Below are 22,080 nucleotides of genomic sequence, written 5' to 3' on the forward strand. Positions count from 1 at the left end.
GCTTGGCCCATGCCAGCTCTCCTTTTCTCTTGCCCTCCGGTTCTCACGCGCTGTGGCTCCCTCAGCTGCCAAGCTCAGGATTTCCTGAAGGGAAAGACATGCCAGTACAAGCAGGGAGGGGAGAATGGCACCTCAGGTCAACTTGTGCACAGTGGGAACAGCAACCACCTGTCTTGAGGTGGCAGCCCCTGGTTGCAGAAACAAGGCAAGGAGGAAGGGGAGTGCTGCGGGAAAGCAGGGGCAGGCTGTTGGAAGCAGCTGCCATGTCACCTGGAAGCTCCATGTTGCCCGGACCTTGTCCACAAGAACCCGGAGCATGAACAAAATGTGTTGTCATCAGGCCTCTCAGCTTGGAGGGATCCCTCAAGAGCATACTGCTGGCTGGGGTGTGGGCTTGTCCTTCACAGAGGGGAGCGGTGCTTGCAACCCATCCAAAAAGAGCACCTCTATTGCATAAAGAATAGCTGGGTTGAAACCAAAAGGGATTTTAGTTTAAAATTAAAAAAAAAGTTGTGGGTTTTTTTTTTTTAAAAAAGAAGATTTTAAAGGTACATGATCCCATAACATTTACTCCTGGCACCACATGGTCTGACGTTGTTTGACGGTGTACATTTGTCCAGTCATGAACAGCCCCTTGACTGGGGCACAGGAAATCTGAATCCCATTTCTGGATCTCCTCTTCGCCTCCTGCTCTCTGATCTTCAACATACTGCTTTGTTTCTCTCTGTTCCCTGCCATCCTTAGCCCTTGTTTTGTAGCAAGTTGGAATAAACTCCCACAAAACAGAGAGCTGGATTTTAGTCCGTTAAAAAAAAACCTATAAAAAAAGTGTGTGAAACATCATGAATGAATTTGATTGTCTACTTTTGCTATTAATGTAAATTATTTTTTCAAATAAAAATGTTTTCAATAATATAAATTATATCAGTTAAAATGCAAGCTGCATGTACTTGCTCCTACTGTGTTGAAGTATATAAAAAAACTGAATTAGTGAAAGTCATCAGCAGAGCAAAGCTTCATTTAATGAATAAATTCTTTTCCAGAATGCCGTTTTGGGCATTTTACTAAGATTGCAATTTCCATACAAATACAGCTTGTCACAAATTAGACATTAACAAAAAGATGTAATAAACAAACATATGGAATTCAATGTGTCTAAATAATACATAACGTGAGAAGTCTCCTGCTTAAATATAAGAATAAATGTACATGAAGCTGTGCATTTTTTTAAATAAATGTCCTTATTGAGATAGTAACCTTCCTAGTTAAGATCATAGACAAAATTAAGTTGAAAGTTAGCAAGCAGAGCTAACCTCAAAGCTAATCAGATTGCTCAGGGCCTTGTCCAGCTGAATTTTGAGAAGGTGGCAAGGATGGAGAATCCACAACCTGTTCCAGTGCTGCACCACACTGAAGATGGAGAATATTTTCCTGATGTCAGATTAGAAATTCCTTTGTTGCAGCTTTCACCTGTTGCCTCTGTTCTTTTTGCTGTGCACCTCTGAGAGGACTCTGTGTCCAACTCCCTTACAATACTGCTGCAGACAATTGAAAAAAATAGCAAGAAGAAACAATTCATACAAAGCCTGAGTTTTATTGCAAAACAAGGACTTCTAATTATTACATTTAATTATCTTCCTTTGGGGAAACTGTGTTAAAAAATGCAAAACATGATGAAAATCAATGGTTCAATTAAAGGCTTTACACCCTGTGCCCCTGAAGCAGGACACTTTGTCTGTGCTCATACAGCATCTACTTCTTGTGTGCTACCTTCTCAGCCTGAGGCCACTTTCAATTTCTCTGCCTTGGGTTTGGTAGCCTTGGGTTTCACTATTTTGCCCTTAGCTGGATCTTTGCCTTTTTTGGTCTGTTGGCTTTCATATTCTCTAAGCTCTTGATTGCTTTCTTGGCCGTGATGGCTGCCAGTTTCTTGGCTTTCCTTGGGACTTCCTTCACAGCCACAGCTAATCTGGGCTTCTTGGCAGTGCCAGTCAATGGTCAGGTGGTTCTTGGCTTTTGCTGCCTTCTTGGCACCTTCCTCTTGGCTTGTTGTTGAATTTAAAGGAGCTAGAAGTACCAAGTCCTCTTGTGCTGCCCTTGTCCAGGCTCCTGAGCCCCAGCCTGGTGCAGCTGTTGTCCTTCTGTACTGCATAGACTTCGGTTCCCTTTCAGAGTGGTGAGAGAAAGTTCTTCTGTGCTTCTTGGAGACAGTCATCGCCCTCATAATCAGCCCTCCTGGAGACTGGGGGCTTGCAGGATTTGGAGCCTTCTGCCACGTTCTCTGGCTTCTTAGCCAATGCCTTAGAGGCTGGAGCAGCAGTGGCATGTGCAGCAGCAGCAGTTGCTTCAAACGTGATAGCCAGCACAGCCTACCAATGTGACATCTTGACCACAGTGTGGTGGTGAAAAACCTTTTGGTTTCACACTGATGCACGTGTCAGCATGCCACCTCTTGTATTGGGTGCCTTGTACCTACAAAGCCTTTCCATGCTGAAGGCATTCCCGTGGGCCTTACCGCTCTGTTCCCTTGTAGCACCAAAGTCAGATAGAATTAGAAAACACACCCACTAGAAAATGCTTACACCTCACTATGTCTCTTGTCTGGCACCCAAATAGCACAGATCAGCTGGAGCAAGCTGCATTGGCCATTATTAAGGATTAACAAATAAAACCTGTTTTCTTCCACAGCCTAGACTTAGCCTCCAGCCGAGTCCTTGCTGTGAAGGAAGGGTTCAAAAGAGTTTCTTTTGGTGCAGTGTTGATATAGTCGCTCCCGACACTCTCCACACCGTGGTCAAAAGTAATTTTCTCATCAGCTCTGCTTGAGCCCAGCACCATCACTATACCATTTCTCTTGGCTCCATTGTCCATCAGCTGGTATCTTTGTAGTTTCCCTTTGGTATAGTTTAGGAAAGGCATCTGAACTCTTCATAGTCTCTGCAAGCCCCTTTGCCATTTCTGTTCCCTGAGAGTCCCCAGGGGCACTGCTTCAGGGTAGATTTTTGCCTCTCCAATCTGTGAGCTTTTTTGGTCTTGTCACCAGTTTTCCAAATCGGGATGGGACTAAGCTAGCCACCTTAAAGTAAATGCTCCTGTGCCCTACCCTACCTGTACCTGCACAGAAATGATTAAAGAGATGAGTGGACATGGCGTCCCCTCGTTGAGTACAGGCTGGGCAAAGGGAAATTAACTGGTTGTGTATGTGAATGCAAGAGCTATATATTTTAGTAAGATATAGTTGTTTTGGGGCCACATCTGAGTGGGAAGCAGAAGCAATGCTACAAGCATTGCCTAAAACCAATGGGCACCAGTGAATTAAAATTTCCGATAATAATAATAATTCATAATCAGTAGTTTCCCAGGGTCTTTGTTTCCCCTTCAGATTCTTCCTCTTCTTTCTCTCCTCCGCCTTCTAGGAGCTTCTACCAGCCTTTTCATCCAAGCGGAACCCATGCTTTTGGCTAGAACATGAAAGGGTATTTTTAAACTCTATGAAATTAGCTGGGAAGCTCTCAGATTCTTGGATACCCTCCCCTGCCTGGGCAGCTAGCTCAAGCGTGTCACAACTCTGACCTCACTGCTTACAGCAGAAACTTGGGAGCCTCCCATGTGGTCATGGCTAAAGAAATAACTGATGCTAACAGTCAGCACAGCCAGGCATGGCAGTGCAGTAGCAAGGAAGGAAGACAGCAGAGATATCACAACAAAGGAGGAGATCCTCATCATGCAATGAGAATCACTTTTCACCCCCTTCTCCCTCTCTTCATTGGCCTCAGGATGGGTCTCCCATTCCACCCCCATTGCCAAGAGCACTGGGCCCCCTGGAAGAGGATCAGGATGTCAGGGGCAGGCCCTAATTCCACTATCTGATACTTTGGCATTAGGGAGTAGAGGTTAGTGGTGGCATCCCACAAACCTTCTGGATGTGGCCAGTGATGAGAGCATAGGAGCAGCTCTGCACTCTGGGGGGAAGAAGACAAGAAGTAGCAAGGCTATCTTGAATCTTCTGAAAATGCTTGCTTTGTTGATAAGAAAACTTTGTAAGATGCAAGAACACTGCTCATGAGGACCTCCAGCCAAGCAAAGCTTGTACAACTGCAGGGAACTCAACACATGACTGCAAGCCGAGGAACATGCAACATGCTGCTCTCTAGTGAGCATCCAAGCACTTCTGTCCCAGCACCTCCAGCAAAGGACTTCTCCAAAGACAACAGGGAAATTAAGATCAGGATTTACCACCCAGGCCCGAGGTGCAAGCTCTTCTTGCACTGAGTAGCATGAGCTGCAGCAACTGCACAAACAGGAGCTAGTAACAGGCAACTTTGGTCTGTGAAACCGTAACCACAGCTAGAAGGTGAGTCTCATTGTGAAAAACTGCGGTGCAAAACTGAGTTTCTCCCCATGACTAGCAGATGATTGCAGAGATAGGGAGCCAATGACTTCCATTAAGTAGGGGGAAGATGTGATTGGGAGCAGGGTCTGGGGTGCCCAGACCAGGGGGCTGAGCTGTAGGAGAATGGAGTAACACTGGAACGCAGCCTGCAGCTCCCTGTGCAAAAAGGTGTTCTCCAGGTCTGCGCAGCATGGAGTCAGAAGCCAAGTCAGATGGGCAGGGCACACTGGAGGCTGGAGCTGCGTGCACTGCTATGGGAAGCAGCAAGGTGCAAGCAGCTCTGGTGGGTACTTCCCCACCCCCAGCTCTCAGCATGGGGAAGGCGCATTCTGCTTTGATCGCAGATTCTGTGTTTTTCTTAGTGTAAATGAGATAAGATGCCAACCATGTCACAGCCTCAAGCTAGAGAAGACACCTGAGGACATTCAGTGCAAGTACTTGGACTTTGGTCACATTTCTTACCTGCATTCATGATGGGGAAGCCATTCAACCCAACCCAACCCCTTTCCTCCCTTCTTGCTGGTGATCCCAGCAGGCGTCAGTCACTGGTAGCCAGGGATGGAACTGCTGCTGCCTAGAGACATGGTGGGGGGAACTAATATGGGCGGGGAGAGAAAAAATTGTGGGGGTACAGAGGCAGGATTAAGGGTCATTAGTTCCTACAAGGAGCCCCAGGCGGGGCTAGCAGAGAGCTGCAGGGCAGGAATGAGAGGCACTCACAGGACTGTGGTTGAAAAACGTGTACTCAATTCAATAGTTTCAGCCTAATTTGCCTCATCCCCCAGCAGCAAAAGAAGCTCAACAGTGGAACAGAAATAAACCACGAGTCAAGTCTCCAGGTAAAGGTTTTGCAGTGCAAGCCTGGAAAGCCAAATTACTAGTAAAACGCATAATAACGTATAATCTTGGTGCACACCCAGCAACCAGATGCCCTCTATTCTGCATCAGTGGCATCATCTACAATCCTGCAGCATGCAGCAGTGCACAGCACAGGGGTCCAGGTTTCATAAACCCACCCTGCCAGTGGCACTCCCACACATCCTGAGCTCCTCCTGCCTCCTCTCCTTCCCACTTCCCCCTCATGACCTGGGACCCCGGCTCTTGTCTAACATAGGTGCAGCCTCAGTGACAATCACCCCACAGTGCTTTAGATTTGTGTTTGCATCCCCCCCACCACACCTCCTCCTCCTGGTGATGTCCACCCCAGACAGACCTCATACACGTCCTCATAGCTTTCCTGTATCTCCATGGTGCTGCATATTCCGCACCACGAAAGGCGGTGCTTTGTCATGCAACTGCTGAAACCTTCTCCCTAGGCATGGCATCCACAGCTGTGTCACAAAATGAGTTGGAAGCTCTAGGGAAAGGCCCTTTGCCCCATGTCCTAGACAGCAAGCTGCCTCTACATCTAGTGTGGATTTTTTTCACACCCAGGACTGGAGTAATGAGAGTGGTCTGCCTGGCAGAGGTGCCTCAGCAAGTGCATGTGTTGGGTCTGTCATTCAAAATAGGGTGATGAATCTCTGTGGAATGAACACAGAATATAATGTAATGTGCATATAATAAATAAGCACTTTAATATATGCTTATGCTTAATATATGCTTATATGGAATAAGCATATTACATTATATGTGCTTATAATAAATAAGCACATCAGCTCATTTATTTGCCTGTGTCTAACTGCAAGGAACTCTACCTTTCCCCTGCTCGAGGTCTCTGTGCAAGTCAGTGTCCATGGTGCATCAGCACTTGTTGAGCAGAGAAAGTTTTTCTGCTTGAGGTTTTCGCTTGAGGCAAGGGGAAGCAGGTGTCTGCGTTTCTTGTGTTCAGCGTAAGAACCAACCAACTGGTGATGTTGGCGCTTGTTTCAAAATGCGATTTCTGACAAAGGGTGAATGGAAAAAATAAATATGTATTTATATCGGTACACACCAACACATGACTTCCTGTTGACTAAACAAGCAACCTCTCCTCTGCTTTGGGGCTAGGTAATTACTTTTAATTATTCACCGCATTTTTGCTCTCTGATTTCTTAGCAGTGTGCTTTCTGAATCTTTAGTAACAGTAATGGTGATATTCCTCCTCCCCCCTTACACCTGACCACTGCTCTTCAGCCTGCTGTTATTTCTCTGATGTTCTCACTTCAAGACAGGGAATAGAGCCCCGAGCACAAGAAACCTGAAGGGGTGCTAGGACATCCTTCTGTGATCCTGATAAGCTGGAGCAGTGTCTCTTGCTAGATAACACTCCAAACACACCAGCACAGGGACCCTTTCTAGCCTTCCCCACTAGCCTTTAACTGACCTGGGCTTTGGTCAGAAACAGAGATGGAGTCATTTTCAGTAAAATTGATTTTCTCTCCCACCCCCAGTCCTCTCTCCAAATAAGTTTGCATTGAGCAGAAAGGAAGGAGAACTGGAGTGGTCAGCACCCCTCCTCAGGTATTAGCTCCCAGCCAAAAGAGTCCCACCATATGTTAAAGATGTGGCAATTTACAGCCAGGGAGGAAGCTGGACTAGCAGCTGGATCAGGGATCATCAACCTTTCGATGGTTTTCCAAACTATTTTTTCTTAACCAGGGCAGTGATGACATCTGCTAATGAGCAAGATCTTGCCTTGGCAAGAGACTGCAGCTCCTGCTTTAGGCAGAACTGCATAGGAGCTGAGGGTCCCTCTCGAAATGTTGCCCTAGGCTTGCTATGAGACACTAAAAACACATCCACACCAACAGGTTTCTGCTCTGGGGATTAGAGCTAGAGGCAGAGAACCGCTGCCACTGACTTTGTGCACTCGCACCTCCAGTGTGAGGGAAGTTACTGGTCTAAACGAAGGGCATTAGAAAGCCTACATCAGTATTTAGACTTGAGAGCCCTGCCAAAGAGTGACATAAATACAGTTCATCTGTTCATTCGTTCATTCTTTCTTTTTTATCTCTGTGGACAGCAAAGAGACTCTCAACATTTAAGGAAAAGAGCTGATCTTTTAAACATGGAAGAATGAATTCCACTTACAGGCAGGACCAGAGAAAGGATCTAGTTAAACATTTTATGAGACTTGACATGTTAAACCTTTGAGAAAATCATTATGCACAAATTTAATTTATGGGGAAGACCAGGCTGGCCATAAAGATATTTCTTGACTCCTTTCAGAGCAGAAAATATTATGTAAAATTTTCTGCAAGCTTTTGGCTATGAAATTTAGGAGCCAGAACAAGAATAAAGCTGAAGCTACCTTAATTTATCTGATGAAACACAAACAGTTGTGATCTCTAAGAAGCAGATTTCCCAGGGTGTGTTGCTTTTTTTTTCTTTTCTTTTTTTAATGTCCTGTGTAACAAACATCCTCCTTGCATTATGAAAAGAAAAAAACTAGTATGAAAGGGGGACAAAATGACTCTTGGTCTGACCTAGGAGATTTGTCACAAGGTGCTGCTAGGGCAAAGGCTGAAAGGGGACAGCTGTTTCATTAGCAGGAGTGTCCTCTTTGACGCCATTAAGTAGGACAGGGATTCGCAAGGATTGCAGGCTCTTCTAGCTTTGGTCAAACACTAGCAGCCAGATCCTCAAAGAGGATAATTGCCACAACTCTTAGGACCAATGCAGCTGCCAAAACGTGGATTCATTGAGCATGTGCCCTGCCCAGACATTTCCCCAAGGAGTAGGACAGCCCAGCCCTGGACCTTCCAGAAGTGCTTCTCCTTTTCCTGAAGTGTGCCATGCCAGCCGCTCTCAAAGACAAGTACGGTCAAAGTGCTGGGCTAGGGAGTCATCTGCTCTGTTCTGGCAAGTCATCTCTCCTTTTCATGTTTTTGCATATACTGGTTTCACACAGTCCTAGCATGCTGAAAGCCAGTAAAATTCATAAGGAAAGTAAATGAAGCAGAGAAAAAACGAAGAACTACCCTAGCGTGAGGTAAACAAAAGCCCTGTTTCTCAGCCGTAGCACTGACCGTGCCCAGCTTGAGGCAGAAATGGAGCAGAATATCCCCCGGCTGCTTCCTCAGCACCCTGCCCGGATGAAGCCACTGCCCCATCCCTTGGCTGTCCTTCAGCCCTGAGGAGGGGATGGGTGCCCAGGCAGGTGCTGCGGGGCCATGGTGGAGCAGAGCCCAGGCGACAGAACGCGGTGTTGGCGGAGCGAAGTGTGTGCATCCTGAGCGTGAGCCCGGGCGTGACGGCGTACAACCGCACGCCTGCTGGGCACAGCCATCGGACGGAGGGTCCTGGCAGCCACCCTGCTGCTGGCAGATCGCAGCACTGGTGCCACCTGGAACAGCAGGATCAGGCCCTGAGTCATTCCCCACCGGTCCTTTGCGTACAGCTTTGCAATGCAGGTTCGCCACCGTTCCTGGCGTGTTGACACGGCTCAGGCACCCATGGCCATGTTCAGGCGCTGAAGTGGGGCCAGACGCTCCCCATCAAACCCCAGGCTCTTTCCAGAGCTGGGTCCCTCTCACTCTCCTCTTCGGCTTCGGTGCTGCCCCATGCTGCCAAGCAGCTGCTGGGCCTTTCAGGGGGACACGGAGGAGGGGGGGAAGCCTGCCAACAATTTGGTGTTCCCTGAGCTCCTTCCAGCTGGGCGGCTGCGGGGTGCTGCGCAGAGCTCCCTCCGCTGTGGGGCAGGGCAGGGTCACCATCTTCACTGCACAGCTGCGTGACCCAGGGCCCGGGGGATAGTGTGGTTTTGCCCACATTCACGTTAGTGGTACATAAGCTCCTAGGCCCCCCTCTAACCACTAGACAATGCTTCCTGCTTCGTTATGTTATTGATATTAATTCAGAATAATTTTGCAGGCAGGGAGGGCCCAATGGGGAGTGCAGCGGGGGGAGGCGACCAATGGGTGCCAAGCATCTTTCAGAACTGATGCCCCTTCGTATCTCAACCCTTTGCTCTTCAGCTCCTGCAGCTCCAGAGACCTTTCTAACTCCTCCCTCAACCACACCCCGATGAAACCCGGCAGGGGGTAGATAGGGGTGAATGGGGAGGGGACACACAGGGCAGTCCACATTTCTGTACATCAAGTCAGAGGGCTGCACAGACGGAGCCTGCAAGACAACCTCCCTGCAATCCCATCACCTGAGAGAGACCCTGGCAGTCATGGACAGGTAAGATGAGTGCCTCCAGTTTCTTGCTCATATAAGAAATGAGGGTCTTTCTCTTAGAATTAACCTGCTCTCCCTTTGGTGCTCACCATCCCTTTCGCTTTCCCCATCTGACTCAGTGATCTAACTCCCCGCCCCGTCCTGCTCTTGCGCCTTGCATCTCTGTGTCTCTGTCATTCTTTCTCTTTGACTGTCTGCCACCCTGTACTCTTTTCCCTTTCTGTCATTTCTCTTTCTTGGGACCATTCTCTGTTCCTTTTCATTCTTTTTCTTTTCTAGAAACAAAAAAAGATAACAGAAAGATGAACATTCAGATGCTATCTGCCACTTAAGCACCTCAATGCCTGCCCACTCTTGTCTTCTTATCCACCTATTCTTTCTCTTGCACCAGATTTCTGTCTTACTCTGTTTCTGCTGCTCACACCCTTGTGCTCTTAAGCACAGACTGTTCCAGCATTGGATTCCTCTACTTGCACTGCAATTACTCTGCGAGCTAATTATCGCTAATCACTCTCCACAATTGCATATCATTCACGCACTCAGGAGCCTTCACTCTGATTTGAGGATTGGCTTCATGAATCTTTATTTGAGGACAAGGTCTCTGTTCAGTATACTTTTTCAGTGCCCGGGTATAATCACAGCTCCTGTGTCCTTGCCGCTTTCTCTTGAGCTATCCTATAGCTATAGGAGTTGCACATGTATCCAGCACTTTGTACCTACCTGCAAATTTGCCCAGTTGCTCCCCGCAACATCTGTTCATTCATTATTCTTCTTCTCGTACCAGTGACGTTCTGAAATCCTCCCTAGCAAAAAAACCCTGGGACGGTGAATTCCAGAGAGAAGGGAAAACAGGAACTGATGTTAATGAACATTTCTAGTTGAACAAATGGCTTCTGTGATTCCAAATTGTCTTCACTTTTTTCTGACACTGAAAAATAACCCAACTGATCGTAATTTTGTTTTTCTGGGTTTTGGGGTCATTTCTTGTTCTTCACCCGTATTTGCATCTGCATGCTGCTCTGCAGGGGAAAAACCATTTAATAGAGAAAAATGGGAAGAAGTGAGAAAAGGGAAAGTTAGAAGAAGGATCAGGAACATTTTGAAAGCAAATGGTTTTGCCCAAAACTTCACAAGAAAGAGAAAAGAGAAAGCCTGTTTTCCCTAAACTTTTTGATGTGTTGAAAAGCATTTTTCCATGTGGGCTTTGATGAAACATCGACATAATTGTCATTGTTTTTCACCTGGCGTATATGGTTCTTCAACAAGTGATTGCATTTTTCACAATTCCTCTGCTCTGTTTTCTGCTGTTGTGGCACATCCCAGGTAAGAGCTTTGCAACCCTCTGGTCTATCATACCTGCTCATTTCCCGTGCGATTGTGTGGGCTATCCTCTCTGGACAACCTGAGGATCTGTCACACATGGAAGGGGTGTTCCCTCTCCAGCACCTCTGTTACAGAGGAGAGTCTTCCCTACATCCCTGCAATAACACACATCCAAGAGGGAGAAGCCTGAGGTGAACTACTGGTTGACAGTTTTGTGAGGGGACCAACACATGAGTGTGTTAGGGAATATACACACATGTTCATACATGTTTGTTCAAAGGCAGGGATACAGGGTGAATCTAAGGTGGTAGGAAGCGGGGCAGCTCTAAGTGTGAGAAATAAATCAAAACTGATGATGAAGAACACACGATACAAGAGAGAAAAGTGGGTAGGGGAAACACACACCCAACGTGACCTGCCAGAGAAAGGGGTGATGAAATGCAGTGGGATCAGTTTGTGCTCTACTCCAGACACAACCTGCAAGCCCAGCAGAGCAGGACTGGGGCAGTGCTTACAGGACAGACCTCCAAGAACTGTTTGAGGCTGTTGTTGGGCTGAATAAAATGCTTAGTAGGGATGCTTTGCTCTCTGAGTGTGTGCAGGACTCTGCAGAGCCTTGTCTTCTCTATGGACTTTCTCCTAGCAGGAGACATGCCACAACTCCCATGTGATCTACTTCTCTAGGAGCATGTCTGTATAAAAAGTGGCATAACTGAGTATGTGTGTGCTTGCTCTTTCTGTGTGAGCAGGACAGGTATTTTTGCACTGCAGTCTGAGGGCGACATGGCAGGAAAGAGGATGTGTGCGCGGGTGGCTTGCCTATCTGTGGGACAATCAGGGTAGCAAGGGTGCTTGAGGGAAGAATGTGCCTCTCTAGAGATGCGGTGTGAGGTGCAATAGGGAGTGCTACAGGAGAGCAAAGCACATGCACCAGGTAACAAAAAGCAAGAGGATGTGCGTGACTATATGAATGAGCACCTGTGGTGCAGTGGTCATGTGTGAGGGTGCACAATGGAGAGAAGCTCCCAGAGGAGGAGAGAGGATGCCGCTATTAGCTGGAGATTAAGTGCCCTGCAGTGCTCAGGCTTTATGGTGATGTTGGCAAACAGATGAAGGGTGTTTGTGTAAGAAACTTTTCCTTGCTTAGACTCTTGGATTTTAATCAGATTTATATTCCTAACAAACCCAAATTCCCTTTTCCTACACCTCACTGGAGACCCCCCAGAAAACCCAGCTCGGTATCACTTAAACTGACCCCATCTCCCTGCTGAACATCAGCCTATCAGAGGGAAAAGATGACAAAGGACGCGATTATTTTTAACCCATTCACTTCTATTTTGCATTGCTGTGGGGGAGGTAAGTATCTCACCTCAATGAACACAGCTGTTCTCAGCTGCCAATGTACCTCCACTTGGCAGTGAGGCTGTTAGATACGGCTCATGACTACCTTACCCTCCCCGTGCTCCTGCTGCCTCTCCCCAGCAGGATCCCTGGGCATGGGAGCAGGACCCCATGAATCTCGATGTTTGTCTAATGTGGGAATAGTACTTGTGTCTGGAGAGGTGTCAGCATGCCTACCCCATTACGTATTCTGTCAGCTAGTGTATGGCACCTTACCCGAGCCTCTAGCCCTGCGCGCTTTCAACCATGCTCTTCTTCTGGGCAATGCTGGGAAGAAACTCTGTCCAGTCTTCTCTAAAGAGGCTCTAATTTGATCAATCCTTTGCCACAGTGGCTTTTCAGGGTTTTGTACAGCAGAAATAATATTTCTTGATGACTGAACTCCAGACCCTCTTATCTTCCCAGGTCTTCTCAGACACCTTCATCTTTCTCCCTCATTGGTGTCCATCTTTTGGATATTTGCAGATATTTTCGCACTCTACCCAGCCATAGTTGCTGTTTGACTAACCACTACTAATTCACTTACTGTTTCCACTCACAAGGTCACCTGCTTCATCCCCACAGTCACGTCTGCACCCTTTCCCTAACACATTGCATGCAAATTACTGATGCTCTTCTTGTACTGAGAGGCCTGGACATGAGGAGGATATTTTTGGTGCTGAGCCCTCAACAAAGACATGGCCAGCTGCTGGCTCCAGGGTGGGGCTAGTGTAAATTCTCCCTTGTCTTCTCCTGCAGCCTCCTGATGAAGAGGAAACTCTTCCTTTATAACTTCAAGAACCTGCGCTGGGCCAAGGGCCGGCGTGAAACCTACCTCTGCTATGTTGTGAAGCGCCGTGACAGTGCCACATCGTGCTCCCTGGACTTTGGATACCTGCGCAATAAGGTATAGGGAACACCTTGGCATCCTGTTCTTATATCTGTGCTGAGGTGCATGCAGCTCCAGTTTGCCTGGGGCAGCAGGGAAAGGAGGGTTGTAACAGCAACGCAGGCACCGGCACACGTGTCCATGAGCATGGACACTGCACTGGTACATAATATCTGGGGGATGCAGCCTCCAGGTAAACCTGTACTTTATGCTACCCCCAAGTGTGTTACCAGCAAGGCATCCATACTCCCTGCTGCTTTACCAGTCTACCTATTTTTCTACTTAGCTCCCACCCATTCCTCTTGTTGTACGTCCCTACACATCAGTGCGCCCCTGTGCTTTTCCACTTACGTACCGCTGTGCCTTCTTCCTCTGTGCGCTGACCCTAGGACATACCCCCCACCTTGTTTCTCCTCCTCTCACACCCTATCCAGCTCACACCTCCCTCCTCACCCCTCTTACACCCTGCTCCCCTCCCCCGCCTCACACCTTGCCCCTCTCCCTCTTTCACGAAGATGGGCTGTCACGTGGAGGTGCTCTTCCTGCGCTACATCTCAGCCTGGGACCTGGACCCAGGCCGCTGCTACCGTATCACCTGGTTCACCTCCTGGAGCCCCTGTTATGACTGCGCCCGACACGTGGCCGACTTCCTGCGTGCCTACCCCAACCTGACCCTCCGCATCTTCACAGCACGCCTCTACTTCTGCGAGGACCGCAAAGCAGAGCCTGAGGGGCTGAGGCGCCTGCACAGGGCAGGGGCACAGATTGCCATCATGACCTTCAAAGGTGAGATGTGCAGGCAAGAAAGAGATGATGGAAAGCTATGGGGGGTTAGGGAGACCCAGGAGGGTGGGAGAAGCTAGGACAAGGAGCCAGAGAAGATGATGGCAGGATGTGATGATTTAGTGATGCTAGGAGAGGTCAGTGTCCTCTCTGGGGCAGTCTTGAGCACTCTGTAACTCCCCTGTGCCTTGCACAGATTACTTCTACTGCTGGAACACATTTGTGGAGAACAGGGAAAAGACATTCAAAGCCTGGGAAGGGCTGCATGAAAACTCTGTCCATCTGTCCAGGAAACTTCGACGGATCCTCCTGGTGAGGGCCAATTCTCCTTCTCCTTCCAGTGCTCTTCCCCTCAGCTTCTTCCTCTCTTCCTCGCTATAGTTCCTCTCTGCTCTTGCTGCCCATCTCTGCCGTCTGCCATTTCATTCATTCCTGTGTCTTCACCTTCCACCTCCCTCGTGCCTCTCTACCCCAACTTCCTTCATATCTCCTCTCCTCATTCTCTTCCCCTTCTTCCACCTCTCATCCCATCTCCTACCATTTCTTCCTCCTTCCCCATCCTCATAGGTTCCTGCTCACTTGACAACTGACCTACCATTTATATTTTGTCCTGCAGCCACTGTACGAAGTAGATGATTTACGAGATGCCTTTAAAACTCTGGGACTTTGAAGTGAAAGTCATCAGCAATCAGAAGACTTCACAAACACTTGTTCTTTGATTTCCAACTCTCTCCCTTACAACAGATCTTTCTCTCCTTCCCTCTTTACATCTCCCTCCCTTCCAGCCCTGTGTCTAGAGATAAGACTATCCTTACTTTTTCATTTCCAAGGAGAATTAGGCTGATCTTCTGAAGACACATTCCCCAGACTCACACCTCATCCATTGCTAGCTGGGAATAGCCAGGACTGCAGTGACATTGCCAGAGAGCAATTTGCCCTCCCTTGGTCCCTGCAGAGCTAATTCAGGTGGTCCACTAAATGGAGTTCTGGGTTTAGCTTTGCCCAGGTGGGAACAGACAGCCTGCAAAGCTCTTTGTGCAACTGTGTTCTCACTGGCACCTCACCGATCTGCACATTTCATGAGGGCTTTGGGGAGCACATCTCTTGGCTCTTAGAGCTGCACTACACTGAGCTGCTCTGTGTCCTTGCCTGTGAAACGGTGTATTTGTCCTTCTGGATGTGGGTAGGAAGTTGAAAACCATCACCATTTAAGTGATAGAGCCTATGTCCTAACAACAAAATTGGCCAGTTATTGGAAAACTGGACTGAGAGTATTGAGGCGAGTCCTGGACAGCCCAGGTAGCTTAGCTTGAAAACCTCACTTGAAGCCAGCAGGTCTTCTAAGTGGATTGTGTGCAGGCCCAGGCCCTGTGGTGCCTCCTGCCCAGAAAGGAGGGAGCTTCAGTAGCTGTGGGTCCAGGTTTTGTGCCCTAGGAGGGGTTGAAACTAGACAATAAAAGCCTAAAATGAAAGCAGAAGACTTGCTGGCCAACATTTTCAAGTGCAAACTGCAATTCTGGGTGTCCAGCAAGACATTTCCCATGCAGAAATAGGAAGTCCACTCAACTCCTATCAACTATGTTGAGAGCCACGGCAGCTTGAGGTCAGTGCTGATTAGTGTGTGGACCTGTCACCCAGCCAGGAAAGGAGCCACCAAGGAACTTCACCACTGCAATGTGTTTCCAGCATATATCTACTGGATAACACACTTCATTTCCACATTGTATTGTCCCTCAGACTTAATCTCTCATTCATGTAGGTTGAGGTTGTGTCTTTTTAGATGGTGTATTAGCATCCACATCAGTCACCATCTGTTTCTTGACATACCTCAGGGAGGAGCACCACAGTTCTCACTACTGGGGTACTTTTCATCCACTGAGCATTTCCTCCTAGATCAGGCCTGCAATATGCTCCCTCCCTAGCCAACTGTCCTCTGCTGGAGGCACCTTAACAGTCCCATAGTCTTCTGTTTTTTCAGGCCTTTTATTGCCCATAATATGGCTAGATGTGGCTAGTTGGGGACTGGACTGAGAGTTGAGACCAGAAAAAACACCCAGCATGAGCAAAGCTATACAGCCTGTAGATAGATATCTTTTGTAGGGGGCAAAATCAAAGCATCCTGCTGCCTGGCAATCAGTGTGTTTCCACTAGGGGACCCCATCAGCACCTGGTCTTGTGGACACAGTCTTTACCAAGTTGAAGACGGGTTCATAGTACATGCCTACTCACCACCACCTTCCCACTACCTAAATTACAGATGGATTGTCCTCTGCAGTCTAACCTCTTGATGTTTTGCCAAGGCTAAGTGTGTCCCACATTCTGGGAGTGCTCTGTAATTTCCTTCATGATGGCTGTGAGTTCTCTGCTCCATCTTGTTCCTCTTTCTGGGTAAGGCTGGAGGCTCCTGTGTTGCTCCTCAAAACACCTCCCCTGGTGATAGGCCAGCCGCAGGAGGACAGCAGAGAGCCCTGCTCCCACAGTGCCTCCTCCTGCTAGGAGAGGTCACAACTGGGTGCATCACAAGCTTCCTACAACTTCAGGCTCCTGAGGCACTCAGCTTGAGGAATTTTGACCAGGAATAGCAATGAGATTTCTTTGCAAAGCATTAATTTGCAAGCATGGTGTTGTATATTTGTTCAATACAGTGCATATTATTTATATAAAAAAAGGTCTTACAAATGACCATCTGGTTTTGTCATTATTTTGGTACCACGTGGGTGAGGGAAGTAAAAGTTGACACAAAGGACTGATGTGTCATCTATCCTTTCTGATTTCTGGAGAGACAACCTGGCACTATCCTATTAAACTGTCTTTATTAATTTCCCTTGTAACTTTGAAGTTGTTGACAGTGTCACCCAGCAGATCGAGGCGGCAGATAAAGTGTTCAGGCAATAGATACTTTGGAAATACTATCAAAAATCTGGGACATAAATGCTAAAGTTGTTCAAGATACTTCCTTTATTGATTTCAAGCCTATCGTCCCCATTCATGACTCGTAATTGACCAAAGTGGACACAGAAGAAGAGCTGACCCAACATACTCCACAAAACAAGAAGAGAAGCAGAGATGGAAAAAGGATCTCTGTCTTCCAACTTTTGGTATTGGCCTGTACAACACCATTGTCCTTCTGAGTGAAATTGTTGGAGAGCTACTAGAAAAAGTAGCATTTTCTAAAAAAGCAGTTGAGACACTGGCTTTTGCTTGAATGCTGTCAAACATTTAGTTGAAGATACTTGTTGAAACATGACTATTGGTGACATCATACAATAGGAGAATAAATGCAATGAGTAAATGCAAAGAAACGTGCACTGGATTCAGAATATATCCTAGGTTGCTTCTTCTGAATCTAAAGCAGATTAAATTCAGAGCAGACTGTTTAGCTAATCCATGTGATTTAGCTATAGGAATTTAGCTCTGCTGCTATAGAGATCCTTTTTAACTGCATTTTTTCTATTCTCAAATACCAATTCATATCATTTTGTTACAAGGTATTCTTTGAATTGGCATTATTAATTAATCCAGCCTCAAATGCATTAGGTGTCTCTGCCAAGAATAACTCCCTGGAGGATGACTGTTACGTAGTAACATTACTTTTACAACCTAAGATTTTTTTACTTGCTTTGTAGACTGTGTGTGTAGGGAACATTTCACTACTGCTTATGTAGTTTTGAGTATCACTTATGTTTACAGCCTGTCCTTATGGAGATGGGCCTATGGTGGTAGCTGAAAACCCCAGTCTCACTTGGTTCAACATCCCACTGCTTGCGGCGATGGACAAAGCACAGGCGCATCCGAACAGCTGTACAGCTGGTGCCCCGAGCCATGCTTTCCACGAGTGTGCCCACCTCCCCGTTATCTTGTTACTCGCACCCTAAGGACTACAGCCACAATTAATGGCAGGATACAAAAGATTCCCAGCAAATCTGGCACAAACGTGAGCTCTCACCAGACCTGCCCCCGTGACTGGCTGTGTAGTGTTTTGGGTGCTTTTTGCATGCTCAAGCTTTATTTACCGTTGCTGTAAGCACACCCTCACGAGGCACAGGGGGCTGCTGAAAACAGTCCTGCCCACGGGCTGGGGGTAGCTCCTTCATCCTCACTGAACGACACCCTGTGTGTCTCTGCACGCAGCCACCTGCATGACCTTTTGGCAATCGGACCCTCGGGACGCATCCAGTCTTACAACAACTGACATGCGCTTTATCACCTCGAGGGCTGGGATACAGAGACCACCCACTCTGTGAAAGCTCCAACTCTGCAGCAGAGCAAGGTACAGGGTCGGTCTTTGATAACAGAGGAAACAGGATAAACAGGGGATAGGATGGTTATTGGTACAGTGTGGAACACCGGGCATGGCTGCCGTCTCCTGGTGCACGGGGGTGTTTGGCACCTTTACGAGGGTGTTGGCTGGAGGGATGTTGTTCCTCGCTGCAAACGGCTCCCAGAGTCCAGCTCTCAACAACCCCCAGAACATGCCCATTGAAGAGCAGGACACTGACATCATTCCCACAGCTGCACACAGCATCACTCCAGGTCAGTACACAGCGTCCTTGGACATCACATTGCAATAATAAGAAACAGATTACCATTAAACAATGCAAAGACACGCTCCAGGCCCTTACAAATACAAGGGGGATTTTCAAAGCATGTCTCCCCCCTGCTTGCTCTCTCTCCCTCTCCCGCATGCTGGTACTTGGAAACCAGGACAGAAAGGGGCTTCAGGGTCATGGAGTCCAGTCCCCTGCTACTTGCCCCTTCAGGGGTTTTTAGCCTATATGTATTCGAGTCCAACATTGTCCTCTAGCTCGAGTAGTTTTTTCTTCCCTCCCTGGTGCTGACCCCTTGGTGTTTCTATGAGCAGAAATTTCATTATTTGATCACATATGTATTAAATCCTCGCAGCGATGGAAATCAGATTTGGTTCGCAAAAGAAATGTGGAGGGGTTTGGCACAGAAGAGACCATTTGTTCTGACAATGCCAGCAGGGATAAGCAGAGCCTCTGAAGGGGAGGGAGAAAGCGGGTTGTTGCAAGAGCAGAGGTCAGAGCAGAAGGGTAGGTGCCAAAGTATGGCAAGTATTTTGAAGGCTGCCTTTGGCTTTTAAATCTCTCATACACTTTGTGATAGGCAGGTTTCCCCTCAGGCTTCCAAACCCGCATAAGATATAGCTAAAACACCATTGTTGCTGCTGCTGTTGTCATTATTATTATTAAGCGTACCAGTTGAAGGACTGATGTGACTTTCAAAGGTGTGGAGCTAATACTGAGAGGTAATCTTCCTGCCTGCAAGGGACCTGTCTCCTCACATGGGTGAGTGCAGGTGGCACCCAAGTTCCAGGGCAGGAAGGATGTTGATGTCTCCATGCTATAATCTTGTTATTAATCACAGTTAAGAACTAGCCTACTCTACAAGCTGGAACAATGTTTTTACCAGTCCAGAGGGAGAGAAGATGAGAGTAGACCAGCTCTCTTGTGTGGTTACCTCTATAGGCTAGCAGTGTGGTAGACCCACCTCTAGGCCCTTACACCCCAGCAGGAGCACAGCAGGGATACAGCAGATTGCAAGTTCACTCTGACAGCTACAGCTAGTGTAAAAAAACTTCACTGGGCTGACGTTGAACTGGCAAGCTTCCAAATGGACCAGAGAAAGTTTGTCCTCCTGCCTTCAGTGGGAAAGGGTTGAGCCTTTCATGAAGAACCATGCACTCTGGCTAACTCATAAAAATGAGTCCGTGCACTTCAGTTAATCCAGGCACTTCTGTGCAGTTGAATGACTTGTTAATGACCAGAGCTGACACTAGCAGTAGTAGAACTGTGACCCATGACAGGGATGGGGGTGCCAGAGATCTCTGCCTCATTACGCACCGGTGCTCAGCTGTAGCAAGAAACTATCCCCAGCCAGATGTGACTGGGGGAGGTGGGGGCACCAGCCTGTGTCACTGTTCACTTCAGAGTCCAGGCTCCACTAGGAGTATGGCACCATCGCTCACGCTGCCCTGTTCATCATTTCTGCTTTATCATGTGTCCTTTTGCTCCCTTAGTGACAGTCCTACACATTACAGGACCATCACCACTGCAAAGTTCTTGTCTAATGGACTAGGATTGCTCCTAGCAAATGGGCACATCTCTGGTTCACCCCTCTGATCCAGACTCACTTGTACTGGAGCGGGGCCACAGGACCCTGATCACACTCCAGCTGGAGTTGTTAGAGCCTCCATAAAATGCTGTCTCTGCTTTCAGCTGTCTCCAAGGCCCTGCTTCATTTCCTCTCCCAGAACAGCAGTGTAGCTGCTTATGCTTCAGAAAGGGCTACCGAATACTCAGAAACCACGTTTGGCCTAGGAAGAGCTGAAGAGAGCTGGAGCCTGGGAGTGTGTCAGGCACGAAGTATTACATCTTCTCACTTTGTTCTTCTCTTCCCTAGTATTTCACTTTCAGGAACCCATTGTTGCTGTGTTTCTCTTTTGGGACTTCTAGAAACACTGATTAGCCCTTCTGAGAAGGAGGAACAAACAAACAAGAAGTTGGACAGAAAATCAGATAATTACAGGGGACGACAAATGAAAACATTTGTTTTGGGAGTAACAGTCAGAGAGTCAAAACTGTAACTGTAACTATAGGGAGCTGAAAAGGGACATCAAACAGCACATCCCTGTGCAGGAACCCACTGGAGCCAGTGGACACTTGCCAATATTGCTTTGAGATAGGATGATGGAACAGGATTAGGCCCAACAGCTTCCAGCTTGTGTGTCCAAAAATCATCAGGTTGCATACCCATCTCATATTCTTGCTAGTGCTGACCTACTGTTATTAATCCCCAAAGCATTCCTCACAACCTGAAGAGAATCACACCTACTGCACCACCTGTCTGAGAGAAGCTGCACTGGATAATGCTGCAGAGACCCATGTTAAATGAAACTGAGGAGCCTAATGGGATCTCATTTTCTTCCTCCTTCATCGATCATTTTGTCCTCTGTTGTTCTGTGGTATATCCTGATTTCTCCCTCGCTTTTCTCCCTTGGCCACCACCCCACCCTCATCCAAGGCTCTCTGGCCTGGGGCTAAACAGATGAGTATTAGCTGAAGTTCAAAGCAAGAATAGGGTACCTCTTTGCGTGCCAGGAATAACCCCTCTGTCCTGCAGTAAAGGCATTGTCCTCTACCTTGCCTGCAGGAAAACTATTTCATGGTAATAGTTCACTGAGATGGGCCTTGGACTGTCAGGAACAAAGTTGGAGGATTCACAGCAGGGTCTGTACTCACCCTCAGATGATACTGCAGGAAAAAGTAATTAATTTGGAGTAGGTCACCATATTGCTGCTAGAGGATTAAGATCAACTTTGCGCTGGTATATATTATTCCTTACTGGACTACTGGTCCTTTCTCATGTAGAACAATGTGGTTGACACAGCCCTAGCTTCTGGATCGTCTAATCCCCTTCACCTAGAGCTACTTACAGAAGGCTCCTGTTCTCTTTCTTGAGTCTTCTCAAACAAATTCTCTCCCATCAAGCCACTTTCCCCTCCTAATTCAAATTCGCATCTCGTTTAATCTCCAGGCAATGTCATCATCCTACTCAAAAGACCTGGGCCATCCAACCTGCCATCTTCCTCCAGAGAGCTGGAGTTTTAGGTACACTGAACTCCGACCTTTCCAAGGTCAAAGTCTGACTGCATATTTATTCTAAGGTACAGAAACATAGCAACACCTGCCAGCATTTTTAGATTATTTCATGTGACCTAGCAATGTGTCGGTAATTTCCACACTGCTATGGGTTAAGCCTTCTCTGTGCGATGCTAAGCTGTGAGTAAGATTCTACGATGCTTAAGTATTTATGGCAAGAGATATGGATGGGTCTTCAGGTCTTGCAGATTTTGTTAACACTTAGGGTTTCCATTTTTTGCTGGACGCTACACAGAGTTGTATAGCTTTGTGCTGTTGTACTTTCTAGGTTCTCAGGTGGGACTCAGCTAACTTCTGTACCAAGACCCAGATGAAGATGTTTGAAGATATATGTGTTGATCAGGCTCAAATCCAGTTGCCACATTCCACAGCAGACCAGTAACTTACAAGTTATGTTGCTGAATGGTTATGGACCCCGGTGTACTCAACTACATGTTGATCGAGTGATTTGATTTCTCCCTAAGGAAACAAAGAGTTAACACTAGAATGGCCAGAAAGAAAGCATGTGACATCCAGCCTGAGGACCT

The 22,080-nt window shown here is 47.4% G+C and overlaps 1 protein-coding gene and 1 pseudogene across 1 annotated transcript; one reads left to right on the forward strand and one right to left on the reverse strand.

Annotated features, from left to right (window-relative positions):
- Positions 1-1,774: 1,774 nt before the first annotated feature.
- On the reverse strand, positions 1,775-2,864 carry LOC143158135 (histone H1.01-like; annotated as a pseudogene).
- A 1,719-nt stretch (positions 2,865-4,583) lies between these two features.
- Positions 4,584-14,541, forward strand: AICDA (activation induced cytidine deaminase). Its single transcript, XM_076333868.1, has 6 exons — positions 4,584-4,676; positions 5,179-5,232; positions 12,930-13,106; positions 13,604-13,874; positions 14,068-14,183; positions 14,488-14,541. The coding sequence occupies exons 1-6, from the start codon at positions 4,584-4,586 to the stop codon at positions 14,539-14,541; spliced, it is 765 nt and encodes a 254-aa protein (XP_076189983.1).
- Positions 14,542-22,080: the final 7,539 nt, after the last annotated feature.

Source organism: Aptenodytes patagonicus, chromosome 1 (assembly GCF_965638725.1).
Source record: "Aptenodytes patagonicus chromosome 1, bAptPat1.pri.cur, whole genome shotgun sequence".
NCBI lineage: Eukaryota > Metazoa > Chordata > Aves > Sphenisciformes > Spheniscidae > Aptenodytes > Aptenodytes patagonicus.

Excerpts from the sequence above, each read along its gene's own strand:
- AICDA (XM_076333868.1), top strand. The coding sequence starts at position 4,584 with ATGGAGTCAGAAGCCAAGTCAGATGGGCAGGGCACACTGGAGGCTGGA. Across the intron at positions 5,233-12,929 it reads ACCACGAGTCAAGTCTCCAG|TGTAAATTCTCCCTTGTCTT; the intron begins GTAAAGGTTTTG and ends GGGTGGGGCTAG. Across the intron at positions 13,875-14,067 it reads TGCCATCATGACCTTCAAAG|ATTACTTCTACTGCTGGAAC; the intron begins GTGAGATGTGCA and ends TGCCTTGCACAG.